The sequence below is a fragment of the Charadrius vociferus genome, unplaced genomic scaffold, assembly GCF_000708025.1.
Source record: "Charadrius vociferus isolate BGI_N301 unplaced genomic scaffold, ASM70802v2 scaffold183, whole genome shotgun sequence".
Lineage (NCBI taxonomy): Eukaryota > Metazoa > Chordata > Aves > Charadriiformes > Charadriidae > Charadrius > Charadrius vociferus.
In genome coordinates, this window is record NW_009648250.1 from 1789229 (window position 1) to 1810387 (window position 21159).

The 21159-nt window shown below is 38.8% G+C and overlaps 1 protein-coding gene across 1 annotated transcript in view; it reads right to left on the reverse strand.

Moving 5' to 3' along the window:
* Nucleotides 1–21159, reverse strand: part of PAPD4 (PAP associated domain containing 4) — a 58788-nt gene that overhangs the window by 21988 nt on the left and 15641 nt on the right. The window contains exons 7-10 of the mRNA XM_009884291.1: nucleotides 13840–13909; nucleotides 9640–9716; nucleotides 6251–6379; nucleotides 2086–2129 (exon numbers count right to left, since the gene is read on the reverse strand). Of these exons, the coding sequence (XP_009882593.1) occupies nucleotides 2086–2129; nucleotides 6251–6379; nucleotides 9640–9716; nucleotides 13840–13909 (320 nt within the window). The remainder of the gene's footprint in view (nucleotides 1–2085; nucleotides 2130–6250; nucleotides 6380–9639; nucleotides 9717–13839; nucleotides 13910–21159) is intronic.

A 21159-nucleotide genomic window follows, 5' to 3' on the forward strand; every position in this document is an offset into this window, starting at 1 on the left:
ACGTCTCCTTTACATGGCACCTACAATTTAAAACAAGCTGTTTCTTTCAAAGCGTAGAAGTATTTTCAGGCTGCAGAAAGAGCTGCAGATCTGAGTTTGTACAAAAACTGTAGGAAGGGTGGTTTGTTTTAGAAGGGGAAAAACAGTGTTTATGTCTAGTATTAGGATGGAGACACAGCTTTGACCAGCTACAATCACTAGAAAAACATACGGTTTCTTTGGATGCTGACACATTTGCTCATGCTTTGTAATTATTACTGCAAGCTAAAAGACCAGAATTATTTTGGTGTATTTCTTATTTTACTTTTAAATTTCTTTGCAATACCACTACTCAGAAATTGTAACTTTCACAATTTTTAAACACTTAATTATATTCCTAATGGAGACAGTAGAGAAAAACTGTATTTGCAAATTTCTAGCATATTTTTTTTTAAATTTTAAGCTATAGTTTTGATTTGGTTTTATAGTAAGCATGTACAAAATATTCTTTTTATTTTATTAGAAATCCTAGAATATTTAGTCCATCCTCCAAGGGCAAGATAAACGACAACAACAAATCTACAATGAAACCGGGTAAAAAATGTTGTCTTACAGCAGTGTTGTAGAAACACAGAAACCTTCAAGTGATTTACCACTTTCACAAGAGACAAGATAAAACCTTGCATTTAGCACAAATTCATTAGATGTTTCAGCTTATGGTATTGCATACTTTTGCTTTAATCATTTAAGCCATTAACATTTGCATAGTGGTCTGAAGGCCTTTATACAGTTCAAACACTACAAATATAAAAGTTTGCATTATTATTACAAAGGAGTCAAAAGTTCCCAATTCTTCCAGTTGTTTTCTTTAAATTACATGCTACACAAAACTTAAAATGCTATGGCGTGTGAGCTTTAAGTAAACACAATTAGCAAATTTAGCAGAAACCCATCAGGAAGTGAAAAACAGCTTTGAATGCTTTTGAGCACTAACAGTGAAGAAATTAGAAGGTATATAGTACAGTAAAAAAATCAGAGGAAAAAATAAAGACCATAAAAATTTAGCACAGGTATGCCTAAGCAGGTCTACAAAATAGAAATAAAACTGCAGTGTTCTACAGCTCAAAGCTTTCTGCTGCATCTCAATGATCCTAATTACCCAAAATGGCTGACACCACAGTATTTTCTCCCTGATGTACAGTGCCATCAAATATTCCCTTTTCAGCATTATAGGAAACACATGCAAAAGAAAGAATAACTTTTTGATACCACCTCAGCACATTTATTAGCAACAGTAAAAACAACATACATAGACAGGGACACCAAGCTATGGCAACTATGAATAAAAAAAAATTTAAAAATTGACATGTGAGAGGAAAGGCAAGGAGGAAGAAATTGAGGGATTTCTGTGAACAAGTTATAGGATAGAACTATTCAGCAATACCTCTTTTGTCCCCAGACAAATATTTAGGAGGGTAGCTCTTATTTCTAGGTAATCTTCCTTAGACTAAGTCTCACTAATTACAGTCCTAATTCTGCAGAGGATCAAAGCATACCAAATCACAGAGTTCTCTGAAAATCAACAATATGATCTGGACATAACAGCAAAGCCCCTAAAAGTAATTTTCTTGATGGACTGAAGCCCAATTTTGTGAGGTCTCGAAAGTCTTCTTAGTAAACATATATAATTCACTCTCTGCACCCAGAAATATCAGGCAACTCAACAACTGTGGGAAGGTATGGAATTCTGAAACACCAGAGTTGAATGGAAAAAACACTACTTAACGTATTAAGAAATAAGAATGAGAAAGTTACAGATGACATAGGGATATTTTCAGGTGAGCATAAAGAGAATTAGGTCAGCAGCTCTCATTAGCACTCATTTCCAACTGTGTGTGAAATCTTCTCATATATAATGGACTGTTTTCAGTAAAGAAATTATAAAAAGCAGCAAATAACCTTTTTCAAGCTTACGTTTAGTGTATCAATGACCAAGCTTACAGACTGTTTAACTTAATCCATTAGAGATATTTAAGAACTCATGTATTTTTAGATAAGCAGCTTCATACACATATATGATGTAGTAAATTCATAAGAAACACTTACTGGGTAATTTTTTTGGAGGGATGGAAGGATGGGTTCAGGTAGGGCTATAAAACAAAAGTTTAAAGTTGCTGTGATTCATGTAATTCACAGGAAACAATATCATATCAACTACACCAAAGGGTTGGACTGAAATTCCATCTTAAAAACATCTACCAAGAACTTCACTTTCATGCATTTTGTAAAATAAAAGTTATTCAGCAAATTGTTCTATTACTATATTTTGTATATAGTAGTATAAGGAGTTAATTCAGCTATGGGAAGCTGTTACTAAGACACTACTATTTGTAGAAGACATCAAAAATTTTACAGCAGCTGGGTACGACTTCACTTTTAAAATTCATGTTAATTCATGACTATAAGAAACTCATCTAGATTCCCTAAAGGAAAAAAAAAAAAAAATCCCTACATCTAATACAACGTGATTCTATCACAGCATAGGAAGTCTCCAGTTACTACAATAGTACACATTTGTCAACTGCAAAGGATTACATACTGAGTCTCCAAAAGTAACCTAAAGATAAAATGCCCAACACACTTAGTAGGCATTGCTAGCAAAATTCTCGTAAGATACATAAATACAGCCTAACGCTGTTAGCTGATCTCCTAAACGGCAAACAGGTTATAAAGATTATGCAGATATTAACAATACTAACAAACACAACATGAACTAAACAATTGTAACTTTTATGAAAGTCATGGACAGGAGAGCACCTATTGCAAAATACACGTATCAGGGAAAAAACTTATCCCAGGTTAGGTGGTTCTCAGATAGAAAAAAAAAATCCCGAAGTATTCACAGCCTACACAAGTCTTACAGCAGCTACAGAACTGCTGAAGCACTCCTCAATATGAAAGTTTTAACATCATGTCTTCAGCATTTTTTTAAAATAGTTTGTCTACATCATTCACTAGTGAGAATGATAATTAAGTTCAGCACACAGGACTTTGACTTGGGACTTAATTCACCCTTCAGACAAGGTCTCACAGGGATGAGATGTTACAGAATTGTTTTCCATAGGGACTAAGAATCAGAACAGCAGAATTCTCAGCACATGCCCAGGATGTCTTCAAAGAGTATACTAAATTAACTAGCAGGACTGCTAAGAATATGATCACAGCTGCTTTAATAATATTTTTATTTTGATTGTGGGTGTTTAGAAATATGCAAGAGCATCTTATTTCTGCAATATCTTGGATAATTTCCAGTTCTCTGCTACACTAAGATAAAAGGCAACAAAATATGAGCAATACAAGCAATCAAGATACTTTATCTGGGTCTGTTTGGTATATGAAGAGGATGGAGTTAAGGGGAAAGTTACCACTTACCACTGGCATTCGCCACATGAGTTTTCCTTTACTTACTGTACATGATAGTTGGACCTGTTACCTGGAGGAAAGTTCACATACAAGACACTGATGTAACTACAAAATAAACTCAAGCCACACTGACCTCAGGTCCAAAGATATCCACACGAGTATCAGAATATGGAAATGGATTAAGTAGTAAAGGAAATAAATTTGCCTAGTGAAGACAGGGACACTATTTACTGCAAAAGAAAGCTTTTCTTTTTATTTTTTTTCCTCCCAGGAACATCAACAAAAGCTCTATTAGAAATTCTATGACCAGGACACAAGCTACATTCAGTAGCATCACCTGCATATAGCAGAAATGAAAAAAAAAAAAGAAAAAGAAAAAGAAAAAGAAAAGGTTAGAATCTGCATGAATAAAACATCAGACTCTAAACAGCTCATGCTAGATACACGTCATGTCCGGAGCCACACATCAGCCTTTTTAGCAGAAAAGGTTGATGAAGCACAGGTAAAAGGCTTCTCTTTTGTCTGTGGACTGCTGATCTTTCTCAGGCAGCTGACTGGTCATAGTTTTGCATGAAAAGGATTATTTGAACTTTTTTTTTCCCTTCCCTAGACAGCTGTGGCAGCTGCCACAGACGACTACAGCAAATGCCCTCATGCTTTCAGGGCTGTTAACATTCTGGCAAGTCTACACATTTATACTTCCTTGTAACTTCTACTCTTTTCCCTTTTGTGCATTAGTTTTATGCACAGCTCAGTAATTGGCTATCCATGACTGCACACAGCACCCAATACAAGTCTCTAGAGTAACTGCAATACAATGAAAACAGATTTGGAGAATAAATTTCCAGCTGAAAAGGCCTGTTTCCATTAAAACTGTAAAGCTAACTATCAAATGCTTATCAAGTCACTGTTAAGATGGTCACTAATTGCTAGACCATGTAAACATAGGTTTTAACCTCTCCTGGTTGTGCTTCAGCTTTGCATAGCAGTCTTCACATCCAGTAGTTCCCAACATTTTCAATCTTGTATCTAATAATCACTTTGGCATTTTTAAGTTAATTGTCATTTAATCTCCACTGAGTCAACATTTTTTGTTTGATTGCTTTTTTTTTTTATCTTTTGTGTATTAAGGCTCTATATTGAATTACTCAGTCACCTACAGCATGGTTTCAGAGCTGTGATGATAGACTTGACCACATTTTCTTTTCTTTCCACAGAAACAAAGAAATCTATGGAATTCCTCCATAGTAGACGCAGAAGAAAAACACACATATTCACTGGATAGACTAGCTTATGTCCTACTGTCCTCATGACTGGTACATGAACAACAAGCACACAGTGTGGCATCAAAGTCCATCCAACTGGATCCCAAATACACCCTCCTAGGTCCCCTACTACAGATACTGTTCAGCTGAAAGAAAGCCACAAGCTTGAGTCAGCTATCATAAAAAAGTTTCTACCCTAGTACAGAGTGGGTGTAGCATGATCTTGAAAATAATAAATAGTTGGCTACCCACTCTACAGCAAGTACATTCCAGGTCAAACAAGTTGTCAGAAGAGCTAAAGATTGTTTCTACCTGATCTAAAAAAAAAAAAAAAAAGGTTAAAACCTACACAAACTGACAAAGGGGGAAAGTCTAAAATGAGAGCCTATGCTATTTGTCCACAGATAGGATAAAAAATGTTAAGAACCAGTTGCCATTAAAATAAATTGAACAAGAATAATCAGCACATTACAGAAAAAATAAAACAATGGTGTAGAATAAATACAAGCAGCAAAATATACCGCCTATACATGAACTGACAGGAATTAAGAAAACACTTCTACAGGCATGCTACTCCACGAAATGTATAATTCAGGGTTCATTCCCTTCCTTTCTGAAGCCACTTATCTCCCAATAAAGAACCAAGAAACTCATACTGAGCTAAATGATTTCTTAAATTAGAATCCTTATGTCTTAAGCAAGAATTCCAAACTACAAAAATTACCAACGTGGTCTTCCTCTAATAACAGAAAGAAATAGGGGGAGGATAAGCTCATCGCAATCTATTCCTCAATAACATTTTTGGACTGGATGGAATTCTTGAATTCTCAACAGGGATACTTAGTTTCTGAGGTAAAGCTTTCCAGCTCCCTACAGATGTTCAATGTCTCAATATATTGAAGTCACAAGAAAAGATACTGCCACTGGCAGTCAAATATCCCAACTTCTAATGGTCTTTGACATCTGTCACCTTACAGAAGACAGTAATCAGTGGAAAAATCTAACCACACGGCAGCGCATTCTTGCATATATATGTTCCCCATGTTCAGTCCTTTGCTCACCAGAAGACAGCAAGATCACACAGCAGGCGCTGTCCCTTTGAATTTTCTTGGAAGTTTCCAAATTAAAAAAAAACAAAACAAAAAAATCCAAACGAACAGAACTCACAACAAAAAAAACACCAAACACATGGAAATTGTTATGTTTAGGCTTTTCCCTTTGTCAAAAGGCAGATTTCTGTTAACTAGAGCTTGAGTTTATTTTCCCTTTGTTAAAAGGCAGACTTTTATTAACTAGCACTTGAGTTTATGTTATAGTTACACAGTGTCCTGCAGGTACATTGATTTTTTTTTTTTTTCAATTTTTCCCTTCTAAAGCTGGTAATTTTTACCTTTTAAAGCCTCCAGAGACAAAGTCCACTGTTAAAGAAAAATGCAGCACTAAGGAAATGCAGTAAACCCACTTTATTTTCAGATTTTTCTGTGTGGAAGATGACTCCTGCTGGTGTTTCATTTTATTAAAGAGGAAAACTACACAAATATGAACTTAAAAGGGAAAGTTTCAACACATAAAAAAATACTTACTCTGTAAATAGTGCAAAACCATCAATACAAGACTATAGCTGCTTAAAGTACCACGACTGGCATCATTTATTTCGTGAAAATTCGCCCACTTCTTAACAACAAGTACTAATGGACGAACTCGATTCTCAACTGCAAATAAAATAAATACATCTCAAAAAAAGCACATTTAACTGGAGAGCAATCAATCAACATTTGTTCATACTTGATCAACATGATACTCTTGCATTCTAAGGTTACCTTTTGCTAGCATTTTATAGAAATCGATTAGTTATTCTACAACTACTACTCATCTTATAAAACTCAGAAAAAATATTTGCATTTGAAAACAGTCTTTTGACTAGTAAGATCCACAGATGCATTACAAGGAGTATGCCAACTAACTTGCAGATAAGAAAAACTGGATGCATCAGTCAATGTAGCAGTGTCACATTCCAATTCAAGTTCTCTCCAGTTCATTGTAATAATTTTCCCTGAATTAACTTGCTGCCAGGACAGAGAACATCTAATTTTTTTTATCATTATTTATTTAAGTTTTATAAACTCTGAGGGCAGGGAAAAGGACACCGAGCTCATTCTTAAGTTTTCGTCAGGATCGGTGAAAGCAGTAACATACAGCTTTCAAACATTAATTTAATTACTGCATACAAACATTAATTTTAAATTTGGCTTGTCCTCAATAGCTTTTTATGTAGATGAAGTGTTAGATACAGTAATCCATTAAATCAAGACGCGTGCTTTTCATAAGGAAAGACATAAATACAGTCATATGCCAGGTATGATATTCTGAATTTCTGGGGAATACAGATAGCCTTCTAACTGAGGTAGTGATGTGTTGTAGGAAGATGTCACTCACCACCACCTCCTAGGGACCTTGCAGAATACTATTATTTGCAGATATGTGGAAGCATATCATCAGCTCAGTCAAGTTCCTTATGACAGCCTTACAAAGCCTTATATGTTCTGGATCATCTTTTCTAACCAGACAACATTATGCAAAGTTTTGTATTCTGCACATCAGGACAGGAAGATAACAATAGGTAATCACTTCATCCAGGACAACATACATCTTACAAAAGCACCAGTTCGGCTGCTCTCTGTTATTCTGAAAATGCTATCAAGCATGTGATTTTCTTGCAACTTGTTCACAGCGGTTCACCACACATGCCCCTGCAGACCTAGATCTGGAAGACCTCTTAGAAACAACAAAACTCCTTACCACCAGTCACCTCATTCCCAACATTATTCACCAGCGGTTGAAAAAAAATAAGACTATTGGTACACTAACTGTGAGATGCAGAAGAATTACTTTACAGACATCATATGGCCATGCATTAACTGAAATAGGAGTTTTGCATGACAGAATTCCAAATTCCAAACAGGACTCTTTTGTGTGTGTGCGTCACAGTAGACAAGATCTCTTTTTAGTTGACATTCTGAGATACGTTTTTTTGTCTGCTAGTGCCTGTGATTAGCATATAACAAAGTTACTGTGCAACATAGCCAGTAAACTTTTCCTGATACTCTTTCATCAGTCAGCAAGCTACCCACTCAAGAAAATGCACAGTGATGTCATTTGCTCAAAGGTCCAGCTTCAACTAACTGAAAAATACCTACCATCAATTGCTGGTTTAATTGCAGACATGCCTCCTTAGGCAAGCAACTGATAACACAACAGCATAGACTTCAGTTTCTAGCTCTGCTTAATCTACCCACATTTTCTGTGGACATTCTGCTTCACTTTGCCGTATCATCTTTGATGTTTTCTACAGCACCTATGCACCAACATAGAAGGCCTGATTTCAAAAAAGACACAAGAGCATCCACAGAAATATTTATGATTTTTTTTTTTATCATGGTCACAAAGATAATGAGTCCCTTGTTTGCCTGAGCATCTAATTTGTTCTAATGGAACAAGGAGACCCTTACATCTTCTACATAAGAGGTAGTGTGATCTTTTGTTCTCGCATGCAGGGTGAAGCCCTTCAGCCACTAATTTAAATAAGCAGGCTAATACTTTTAATGCTATCCACACTCGTTGATATGACTTCTAAAAGTACGTAAAGAGACTGTCTGATAAAAGTCTCTATTTACTTTTGTTTGCCTTATGTCATCTGAGAGTCTTCTGGTCCAAAGAAGACAAGACAGACTGTGCTTGATATAGTTTGCCTATTTAAGACAATCCTTTCAACCACAAGTCTCCCTTAGCTACTAACTCACTCCTTAACCTCAAGAAAATAAGAATTTTACCTTTCATCAGGAGACATAAAGTTAATTTTGCTTGCCTTATAAAAGTGGGCACCAAGGCAGAACAGAAGAAAAGGTGGGACACTAGGACCCCTTTCACTGCTCTGTTCACATCTGGACACTTGTCTGCCCTACAGTGATTTGCTGAGAGGAATCAGGAAAATCTGTGGCAGAAGTCAGACTTGGTGAAGTGGCCCCTCACCTGTAGCTGTGAAAGACAAAGATTACTTCCCTAACCTTTTTAAGCTTGGAAGGAAATCCTTTTCCAGGCATATGCTTTCCTGGATGTGTGAAGAAATTACAGTTGATCAATTGGCCCAGGACAAGTTGTAGACTCTCCTAGTAATGTGAATATGGAACGCTGAAACTACTCTGACCAAAATATTGTAAAAATTAACTAGTAAAGGTACCTTCTACTGCTAACTTCCTACCCTAAATAGAAAGGAATTCCTACATGCAAGAACTGAAGAAGGTGGTAAAGGAAGAACCACAAATGGCCTAGAATTAGCCTGAGGTCCATTCCTTATGTATTTATCTGCCAAATGACATTATGATGCTAAGTAAGAAAACCTCAGTTTAGCACTAAGAGCTCTGTTCTTATTATTTCCCCTTCAGAAGTCTGCTTCACAATCCCTCCCTAAAATGCAAAGTCCTGAGGAGACACAAACCAGTGTTTTGGGGAGGGGTTAGTATAAAAACTGAAGCAGTATTTTGGATCTTCCAAGGAAAGACTCTCTAACAGTGTACAGACACAGCCAGCTATCAGCGACACATACCTATCAGTGGCTGTAATGAAATAAAAGAAACTGGAGATTATACCACTAATCATTAGTATCATGATCTCATTATGTGCAGAGTACTGAAGCAGCCCTTGTAGCAGATATGTGGACCTTAATATGAAGAATCTTCGTTATCTTCTGAATATAATAATATTCAATTAAAAACACACCTAGCTGATATATCAGTTTTTTCCACGTATTTAGAGTGAGGAACAAGAAGTTATCTTAAAGGTATCTAATGCAGTTCATTAGGTAATTATATATATAGTAACCTAATATATTGAACTGAATTTTAATAGTTTATCAATACCAAAATACAATAAACCCCAAAGTCTATAGAAATAAGAAAATACATTAAAAACTTACTGTATGCATAGGTTCTCAGAAGGAATGTATTTCTTATTCCTACAACATTGTTTACATTCAAGTCAAACTCCACACAGCTATCGGGGAGAAGAAAAGAAAAAGAATCAAGCATCACAGTATTCAATTTCAGAATATTTATTACCTACTTAGTGACAGAGGTGGAGAAATGTAACTTTAAGATAACACTCTAGACACTTTCTTCAAACAGAGTCTTGATGCTGGGATTTCTACTCTGGTTTTGTTTATAGTACTTGAATTGCTTATAGACTTGAATTCCATTGTTATAAAAATGTAAATGTTGTTTTACATAGAGAATACATGTAGATCCAAATTTAGACCTTAGGACAACTTAATATATCAAACATGTTTCGGATTTTTAATGAATCTTTCTCCCAACTAGACTTGCACTACATGATTTACCATGGACAACTTTTGATGCCAGGAAAGATTCTCTGGGCTATCAGTTTAGGAAATCATGCCAATGAACTGAGAAGGAGAACTGGAAGAGGTCAAAAGGTGAGAATCTCTTTTCTGCAATGATGGTCAGAGATAACCAGCAAGCACTTTCAAATGAAACCTGTTTAATAGTAAATGTGGCATGTTTTGTGATAAAAGTTTTTAACCGTTTCATGCTGTTAACAGCAAATAGGAACAAGGCAAACAAGCACGACCTGCCTTATTTACATCACAGCCCGCCCCAAAGTTTGAATTTCATACTGCATATACAGCTTAACTACTCACGGTACTCAAGAAACAATATTAAATTCATAGTTAATAAGCTATAGCAACACTGTAATTCGCAACAAGAATATCCTACTATTGACAAAGAAGTAGCTATCTGCATACTATTGACAAAGAAGTAGCTATCTGCAATGTCCAGCTATTTCCATTTTATGTATCTAAGCTTCACTCATGTAGCATCTGTTTGCCTGAATATTCCTTTGGATTTTCTTGAATTATTGTAAGGGGAACATGGACCTGGAATTCATTAAACTGGATAAAACACATCAATTTGGTGCCTACAAAAGGTTTCTGACACCATTAACTACATTAAAACATCCTTTGCATAAAAAATATTACATAATTTTAAACCTGAATTAATATCAAGCATGACTTGTTAGATGTTTCAGAAGCATAGTACATAATAGTATAGTAAATAAACAACCTTGAGATACCACTTAACAGTTGTAAAAATAAGCATAAACACCAGTAAGAATATTAGTTGTATATGCAAATATAATAAAGAAATATGTCAGGTTGCATGTGTAATTCCAATTAACTCCAATTGACAAGATTATTATTTACAAAATGCTGATTAAGCAAGTTCTATTGCAGTTATTTTGTACTTTATTATGCACATTTCATAGATGTTGCAATTATGGCAAGTGAAAAAGTTGTACCAAAAGCACTAAAGGAGAGTAAAAGAGTCAACTGCACATCAAATGTAACATAAGAGGAAGCATTTGCATCCTCTGTAGTACAAAAATCTTGCTAATTAATCAAAGGCTTGTCTGATAGCACTCTGCTGGCTCAATGCTGGCTCTCAGCATTGGAATTACTTCCTGGGAAAGACTACAAAAAAAAAAGTCTTTAAGTGCAATGGCTCTTCCATTACTATTGCAGCATTAAAAAACCCTTTAAGATGAAAACGGAGAACAAACATAAACTGAATGCTTTCTCGATCACCAAATCACATAAGTGGGAAATGGCAGTTTTCAGGTATATACGGACCATTGGCAACACGTCAGTATTCAGATGCACTGATACGTTACTGCGGCCTTTCAGTACTGAAAGAGAGCCTACAGGAAAGATGGGGACAAACTTTGTTGCAGGGTTTGTTGCAACAGGACAAGGAGTAATCACTTTAAACTGAAAGATGGAAGATTCAGACTAGATAAAACAAAGAAATATTTTGCAGTGAGAGTGGTGAAACATTGGAACAGGTTGCCTGCAGATGCCCCATCCCTGGAAACATTCAAGGTCAGGTTGGAGGGGGCTCTGATCAACCTGATGTAGTTGAAGATGTCCCTGCGCATTGCAGGGGGTGTTGGACTAGATGACCTTTAAAGGTCCTTTCCAACCCACATTATTCTATGATTCTGTTCTATACCACCCATTGAATTCTACCATCTTCTCACAGTGGCCAGGCATCAAGAAAACTGGCTTTTACTGGAAGCTTGTCACATTTAGTTTCTGGTTTTAGCTAAAACAAGCTTACTGCCTTGTGTGCAGAATATCCAATTCATTTTTCAAGACCTCTGTGAAAAAATGAATGAGTGAGCGTGCATATATGTATATGTATGAGACCGCAAAAGACAGAGGCCAGTAAGAGACTGGAAAGAGACAGACGCTTAAATAAAAAGACAAAACGTGGGTGGAGGTGGCAGGTTACATAAGAGAAAAATAACTGGAGAGAAAAAAACAACCACACATACAAAACCCCAACCCAAATTCATGTCATTCTCCCCCTCTCCCCTCTTCCAAAAAAACAGCACAGGAAACCAGATGGTGAACAGTACTGGGTTTTTTTGTCTGAAAAATGTAATGGGCAGCTTCTAGTCTAAGAAGATTATACTTTGATTTAGTAGGAAATAAAGAATTCTTTAAATCCTGTCTTTAAGGTATATGAATATCATGAGTGCTACTTTTTTTTTTTTTTGCAAGTGACTGTAGTATGGACTATAAATGCCTACAAAAAGACTTCAATCTTCTGACATAATCACTTCCAAATTTAAGGTTTCTTTTTAAAGTTTATTTTCTGATTTTAAATCGGAAAAACATATTCTTGCTATATCTTCATGATTTATTCAAGACTTGTTCCAGGAATTTACCATTTAGTGTATCTAGGAAAAGACTAGCACTGTTACATGTAGCTAAGCCATTTAACCCAAATTTTAGCTTGACAAGTTAAATACTTTCAGAAAGCATGGGAGAAACAACCTTCTGTACTCTTAGAGGAGAAAGTTAATAGATAAAAATTATTCCAATTTTTAAAATGCAGGCAAGTATACAGAAGTAAATATGGGATTAGGTGTAAATGAAAAAAAAAGTATAAAGCAAAAACCTTAGCAAGTGTTACATGCTCTCCGACGCAATAAAAGCTTAAATGGATGATATTTATTAGTTCAAACAGAAAACATGACAGATTCGTTTTACTACAGTAGGGATGAAGCTATATTGTGACAAAAGCACATTGTGATATGCTTTTATAAAGAGAGGCTGGAGAAGCAGGCTTGTTTGTTTTGAAAAGACAGAGACAAGGTTGCAAAATTCTAGAAGTGTATGGGCAGGATAAGATAGTTAGATACAAGACAGTTGTTCAAAGTACTATTTACAAAGAACAGTCAAGCTGTGTTATTACATGAAGGTGATACACAGAAGTCTTACAAAATCTGAGGCCATAAATATAGGAAGATTTGAACGTTACTCAGACTCCCAACCAATTTGAGTGCTTTGCACAGTTTTTTCCTCTATCAGATACTTTTATCACACACAAAAAGAAATACATTGTTCTCTGTCCTAGTACATGCCTCTTGGTTATGTGTTTTCATGGCTTCATAACGAAGATACAATGAATACAATAACATACAACACATCCACTTCTTTCCAATTACTTCCCCCTTCTAAAAATGTCATAAGAGTAGTACCTAACACTGAATAGAACATGTAATACTACTTTGTTAAACAAAGAATACCTCCCTAGAAGACAGCAGAATATACTTTTCTAAAATGAACAAGAATTTTGTAATCACGGAAACATCATCACAAGAAACTTAAGTTTGCTTTAGTGTTGTTTCTATAGTGTTAACACTGTGAATTAGTTCTTAATTAGCTCAATAGTTAAGTTTGCATAGCAAGCAAAATTATCTTTTACAATAGTTTTCTTCCCACTGTTGTGTTTCTGTCATGAACCATTTGTCAACCGGAGTCCACTATGCACAAATAACCCATAGAAATACATGATGTACTGCTACTAATTCACATCACAGAAACTAAATAGCATCACAAGAGGTGTTTCAGGCCATTAAGGAAGTAAGCTGACTGGCACTGCATGCCAGCTGTACAAATCTGCAATACAGCTATAGCACAACACAAATAAACAGAAGCGTGACTTCAGTGGGACTACTCATATGGACAGTACATATACAGAGTGCTTTCCTGTGTCAGAGTCTAAAAAATGATGTTGAACAGAATACTTGCCTGACTTTATCCCTGAACTTCACTATTGGCACTTTTGCTCGAATCAGCTGAGGTCGCTCAATGTAGCTTGCTGAAAGGGAGAAAAATATGCAATTAAGTTTCATGTAGGATGCTGGTTTTAAAATAATATCCTAAAGTGGAGGCATATTGACTGATTTATAGCAAATAGTAGCTTATTAAATCTAGCAAAACTATTCTCAGAAGGGTTGTGTTAAACTAAGTAACCTTCAGCAACTGCAGCAAAAATACAATCTAGGAAAGCATGTGGAATAAAATGCACTAAACATTAGGGAAAAATATTAGTGAAAAACATTAGTGAAAGATTTTTCTGTGGGAAGTATATTCTAGAAATTTGAACACAAGGACAGCATGTGGAATAAAATGCACTAAACATTAGGGAAAAATATTAGTGAAAAACATTAGTGAAAGATTTTTCTGTGGGAAGTATATTCTAGAAATCTGAACACAAGGAAAGCACCTCTACAATGCTTTCACTGTCTAGTACTTGTAATAGAAATCCTGAATAGTTATAATTAAGGTTCAAAAGGAAGGGAGCAAGAACATATCCATCCAGGATGGCCAGACACTTACGCCCAGCACTACATTGTAGCAACGGGCATACGATCAGCTGTGTACTTTTTAATCATGTTCAGTTTGCTTAGAGTTAAAGCTATGCATTTTACTAATCGAAAAATATTAACATAACTGTATCTTCACTATGCACTGACTATGCTTAAAACTTCCTTTAAAAACTGTTTATTTGACTGATAAAGTACATACTAAGAAATATATTTCCTATCAAATTGTTAGGGAAAACAGGACAACGCTTTCCATCAAAGATGGGATAAGCTGTATTTGCTTTTGCTTGAATGGTGATAGGACATCCTATAAATATACAATCACACCTCAGATGATTATCCACACAGTATTCACACACAGGCTCAATGGCAGACCATCCAAACCCAAACATACTAAGCTCTGCCAGACTCATTCAGTCCCACCAAATGCACCTTCGAACTCAGCTCCCCCAAACTGTTGCAACAGCCGCATTATCTGCAGTTTCTATTCTTGACTATATCTCAGGCTATATTTAGTAGTTGCCCATGATCCTGAATGAGAAATGTACCCAAGAAAGTAATGGAAAAGACGAAGAAAAGCAGAGCCTGTAAGTTATATGATATGAATTTGGGCAAAAAGCACACTTTTAGTAATTTCTTCTGTTTCAAAATCTAGGACGATTTGAATTTGCCCATATGTAACATCACACATTTTCCCCTTGCTTCTATAAAGTAATCTCAAATCAGCATAAACATGAACGACAAAGTTAGAAGTAATACAGACTAAAACCAACCTTAAAAAAAAGCTGATCTTCACTTTTGTAAGGGGTGGGTGGCGGGAAGAAAAGGTTATTTCTATTGGTTTGGATAGCAACCTTGATTAAAGAGTGTCATCTTCATTGCATTTGGATGACAACTTCAGGCTTGGTAAAACCCTACTGTGTGATATCCAATTAAAAACAAATTTTACTTTTTTTTTTTTTGAGACTTTCTGAAAGTGTTTTATGGATATGTACATTTGGACAGATTTAATCTGAGGCAATCCTTTATCTGGATTTGAATGCATTGTATGATCCTAAGCAACACACAGACTAGCACTCAAAAAAAAGAGATAATCTTATTATCTTACTAAATTTAAAGGAAGAATCTTACAGAACTCCAATCCACGTTAACTGAACGTGAATATTAACGTGAATATTATCTAGTACAACTTACACAAGCATCCCTTCTTTCTAGTTGCACCTGCAGACACATACAAGCACCCTTCCTCCAACATCCCAGAACATTCTTAAAGCGAACCTATAAAGAGTTTAAGAGCTCTCTGCCTCCTTTCCTTTCACTACCAAATTTAAGACCAACACACCCAATGCATTAGCACATGGTAGACAACGGTGGGTATCTATCTGCATACCACAGCAATTCAACTTTCCTCAATATGACCTTTCTCAAGTGGCCTTTAGAAGTTAAATGAAATCATTCTTGTGGCAATTCATTTCCAAATACATCCTTGTCTGCAAATGCCTCCCAATACTTGATGGATGCTTGTGCCAAATTCGTTGGCTAAGAAAAAAAGAATAAATCACAAAACATAATCCCAATCTGTTTCCCAGGGTGAAACAAAGCAAAGAGGATGTTAGAAGGCAGTAACTTGCTGCTGGTACCCTCCTTCTTGGCTCACACTCATGACACTGTTAGCAGAATCTCTATTGTACATTAGATTGATATACTTAACAAGGGAACAAACTGTCACAAACACGGGATGTGGAATTCTCAAATACATACAGGTTGAGTAAGCACCTTAGTAAACTGACTCTCTGACCCTGAAGCTATGACCAGAGGGGCTACACCAAAATACGTAAAGAATTCCACATAGCTTCTTCATGTCTATGAAAAAGTCACAAATGCCACTTCAGCTGTAGTGAAAAAGAATATAACAACTTCAAAGAAGACTAAGCACTGATGTGTAAATAATTTATTCATGCAGAATTTCAGATTAAACATCTTAAGTCTCTCTTTTCTTTTACAGAATAACAGATTAAACAATTGTACAAAATATAAATTCCAAACATGGCATATGCCAAAAAGATCTTTGGCATCCTGCACATATAACCTGCTCTCATTGATAGGGTTATACTATGGAAAGAGAAACTGGGCGACACAGAAGTCTGAATCCAGAGTCATGAAGAATCTAGAAAGGTATAACCCAGCACAGGATGAATTAATTGTTGAAGGTTTGTACCTTTTAGGTTGTTAAAAAGCACATGCAATAAAATACAGAATACTGCTAGAATGAAATTGCAATTCTTAAAGAACCTTGGTACAGACGAATCTTACACTTGCTTGAACACAGTGGCAGCATATGTGCACTGCTAACACTTTAAAAGTTGCAAATCTAGAATTCTGGTTCAAGTTGAAGTAATGTCTCAAATTACAATTTCTGTGGGCTTTTTCTTTAAATGTATGTACCTGTAGAGTCCAAACAACTTACAAGAACAATGAATTGACCTGTTTCTCCCATATGTGCTGGTGCTGTCAACATTAAATATTTTCTTCACTAGGCACCTAAGTTAATTATTTCAGTTGTATCAAGGTCCCCCCCAAAAACAAATTCTACACAGTCTACTGTGAGCGACATCATTTCCTACAGCACTCTGCTGGAGAAACTGGCTGCTCATGGCTTGCATGGGTGTACGCTTTGCTGGGTAAAAAACTGGCTGGATAGCTGGGCCCAAAGAGTGGTGGTGAATGGAGTTAAATGCAGCTGGTGGCCGGTCACAAGCGGTGTTCCCCAGAGCTCAGTATTAGGGCCAGTTCTGTTTAATATCTTTATCAATGACCTGGTCGAGGGGATCGAATGCACCCTTAGCAAGTTTGCAGACGACACCAAATTGTGCGGGAGTGTGGATCTGCTTGAGGGTAGGAAGGCTCTACAGAGGGATCTGGACAGGCTGGATCAATGGGCTGAGGCCAATGGCATAAGGTTCAACAAGGCCAAGTACCGGATCCTGCACTTGGGTCACAACAACCCCACGCAGTGCTACAGGCTTCAGGTGCAGTGGCTCAACAGCTGCCTGGTAGAAAAAGACCTGGGGGTGTTGATTGACAGCTGGCTGAACATGAGCCAGCAGTGTGCCCAGGTGGCTAAGAAGGACAACAGCATCCTGCCTTGTATCAGAAATAGTGTGGCCAGCAGGACTAGGGAAGTGATCATACCCGTGTAATCGCCACTGGTGTCCTGGTTCCAGCAGGGATAGGGTTAATGTCCCCAAGGATCCGACATGGGACACAGGTATTCCATGCCACATGAGCCATGCCCAGGCTATATAGGGGGGAGCTGGCCAAGGGAGGGGGCAGGAGGTCTCCCCTTGGAGTGGTGTCGTGGCGGTATCGTTGTTGTTTTTCTCTTTCCTTTGCTGTTCTGTTAAACTGCCTTTATCTCAGCCCACGAGTTTTGCCTTTTTCTTCCAATTCGGCCATGGGGGTTGAGCAAGCAGCCGCGTGGTTCTTTGTGGACAGCTGAGGCCAAAACCATGACAGTCCTTTTTGGTGCCCAATGCGAGGCCCAAAGCATTGAGATCCACGCAGAGCTTGTTAAAACAAATTTGTTATATGCATTTCTCACATTAGTTAGATAGTCACCAGTTAAAATGTTGCTTTGTTTGTTTGTGTTTGTTTGTGGCTGTGTTATGTAAATTCTTATATGCATTATGTACTCCCCGTAATGCTGTTTATTATCTCTGGGAGAGGGATCAGGATTATCATTTTGCTTTCCTGTGTAATACCAACTTATGATATGGTCTCAGGCTGCAGGGACTGCCACAGCCTCACACGGCTAGCGAGTGGCAGCAGTGAGGATGGCTGTGTGAGGTGTGAGCAGGTAGATGATCTGCTCAGTCGTGTGGCACAGCTCAGAGAGGAAGCTGAAAGACTAAGGAGTATGAGGGAGTGCAAGACAGAAATCGACAGGTGGAGCCATGTTTTGAGCTCCCTGAAAGAGAGACTGGACCAGTCACCAGAAATAAAACAAGCTCAAAGGGATGTCATCTCTTTGCCCTGCAGGACTGAAGGCACTGAAGGCAGTGGCCTACCAGAAAACGGTGCATGGAGGCAAGTCTGTGCTAGGGGCAGCAAGCAAACCCCCTCCTTGCCTGCCTCCCCTCCTCAGGTGCCTCTGTACAACAGGGATGAGGCCCTGGGCATGGCAGACCAGCCAAAGGGCAATGAGGCTGATGGTCCAAACACACCAGAGGAGTCGCCAGGACCAGAAAGGCCCCCATATTGTCACAGAATCACAGAATTTTCAGAGTTGAAAGGGACCTCTAGAGATCATCTAGTCCAACTCCCCTGCTAAAGCAGGATTGCCCAGAGCACATTACTCAGGGCTGCATCCAGGTGGGTCTTGAAAATCTCCAGAGAAGGGGACTCCACAACCTCCCTGGGCAGCCTGTGCCAGTGCTCTGTCACCCTCACTGTAAGAAAGTTTTTCCATGTATTAGAACGGAACTTCCTATGCTCCAGCTTGTGCCCACTGCCCCTCGTCCTGTCACTGGGAACCACCGAGAAGAGTGTGGCTCCATCCTCCTTCAACCCACCCTTTAGATATTTGTAAGCAATAATAAGGTCTCCCCTCAGCCTTCTCTTCTCCAGGCTAAAGAGTCCCAGCTCTCTCAGCCTTTCAATGATGACTTTCAATTACAACCACCTCTACGAGGAAGAAAAGGTGGGTTATGGTTGTGGGTGACTTGGCTCTGAGGGGGACAGAGGGTCCGATATGTAGGGCAAACCCCACTCTTAGGGAAGGCTGCTGACTCCCTGGGGCCCAGCTTAGGGATGTCACAAAGACACTCCCTGGCCTGGTGCGGCCCTTGGACTACTACCCGCTGCTTCTGTTCCATGTGGGGGGCAACGAATGTGCAAATCGAAGTGCGAGGATGATTAAAAGAGGTATCAGGGCTCAGGACAGCTAGTAAGGGAATCCACAGCACAGGTTACTTTTTCTTCCCTACCTCTCTCTGGCTGGGGGCAATGACATCAAAAGAAACAGACGAGCTCAGTCTATTAATACGTGGCTCCATGGCTGGTGTCACTGCCACAATTTGGGGGTTTTTAATAATGGAATGGCCTATATGGCACCAGGCCTGCTGGCCACAGATGGGGTTTGTCTCAATCCAAGGGGGAGAAGGGACTTTGCCCAAGAGTTAGCGGTGCTCATTGACAGGGCTTTAGACTAGACTCGACGGGGGAACGGGGTGTTATAAGGCCTGCCTGTGACAAGCCAAGGGACGATCCACCAAGGATAGAGGAACAGGCTGCTAGTGAGGGCCTGCAGCCATTTGCTTTGAGATGTGCTGGCTACACTGCAGCACCCTTAAAGTCTTACATAGATGAGCCAGGAGCTCCTGGAGTAACAGAGGCAATGGGGGGCACCATTAGTACATAGCAAAGGAATTGCAACCACTCCAGCCAAGTCAGCCTCAATGAGGACACGGCTGAAATGCCTCTATGCAAATGCACGCAGCATGGAGAACAAGCAGGAGGAGCTACAGACATGTGTGTGCCTCCAAGGCTACAATCTCATTGGCATCACGGAAACGTGGTGGGATGGCTCCTATGATTGGAGTGTTGGCATGAAAGGTTACAGGCTTTTCAGGAAGGAGACAGGCAGGGGAGACGAAGAGGCGGTGTTGCCCTATATGTCAACAACCAGCTGGAGTGCATGCAGCTTGGCCTGGGGATGGATGAAGAGCTGACTGAGAGCCTATGGGTCATGATTAAAGGGCAATCAGGAGCAGGGGACATTACAGTGGGGGTCTGCTACAGGCCACCTGACCAGGAAGACCGAGCAGATAAGGTACTCTATAGACAGATAGGGGTGGCATCGCGTTTAAAGGCCCTGGTCCTCATGGATGACTTCAACCACCATGACATCTGTTGGAAGGATAACACATTGCCAGGCATAGGCAATCCCGGAGCTTCTTGGACTGTATTGACAACAACTTCCTTCTCCAAGTGGTAGAGAAGCCAATGAGGAGAGGAGCTATGCTGGACCTTGTCCTTACCAACAAGGAGGGGCTGGTAGGCAGTGTTAAGCTCAACGGTAGCCTGGGCTACCTGAGCATGAAGATCCTTGAGGCAGCGAGGAAGGTGCACAGCAAGCTGACCACCTTGGACCTTAGGAGAGCTGATTTCAGCCTCTTGAAGAAGCTGCTTGGTATGGTGCCATGGGATGAAACACTGGAGGGAAGAAGGGCCCAAGACAGCTCGTTAATATTCAAAGATCACTTCCTCCAAGTTCAGGAGCGATGCATCTCAACAAAGAAGAAGGCAGGCAGAAAAGCCAGGAGGCCTGCATGGATGAACAAGGAGCTCCTGGACATGCCCAAAAGGAGGCCTGTAGAGGGTGGAAACAGGGACGGGGAACCTGGGAGGAATACAGAAAAATTGTTCGAGCAGCCAGGGATTGAGTTAGACAAGCTAAAGTCCAGATTGGATTAAATCTCACAAGGGACATCAAGACAAACAAAAAATCCTTCTATAAGTATGTCAGCGAGAAAAGACAGACTAGAGAAGATGTGGGCCCTCTCCAGAAGAAATTGGAAGACCTGGTCACCCAGGACATAGATAAAGCTGAGGTACTCAACAACTTTTTTCATTCAGTCTTCACTGGCAAAGACTGCAGCCACACTACCCATGATGCAGAATGCAAAGGCGAGGATTGGGAGAATGAAGAACCGCCCACTGTAGGTGAAGATCAAGTACGAGA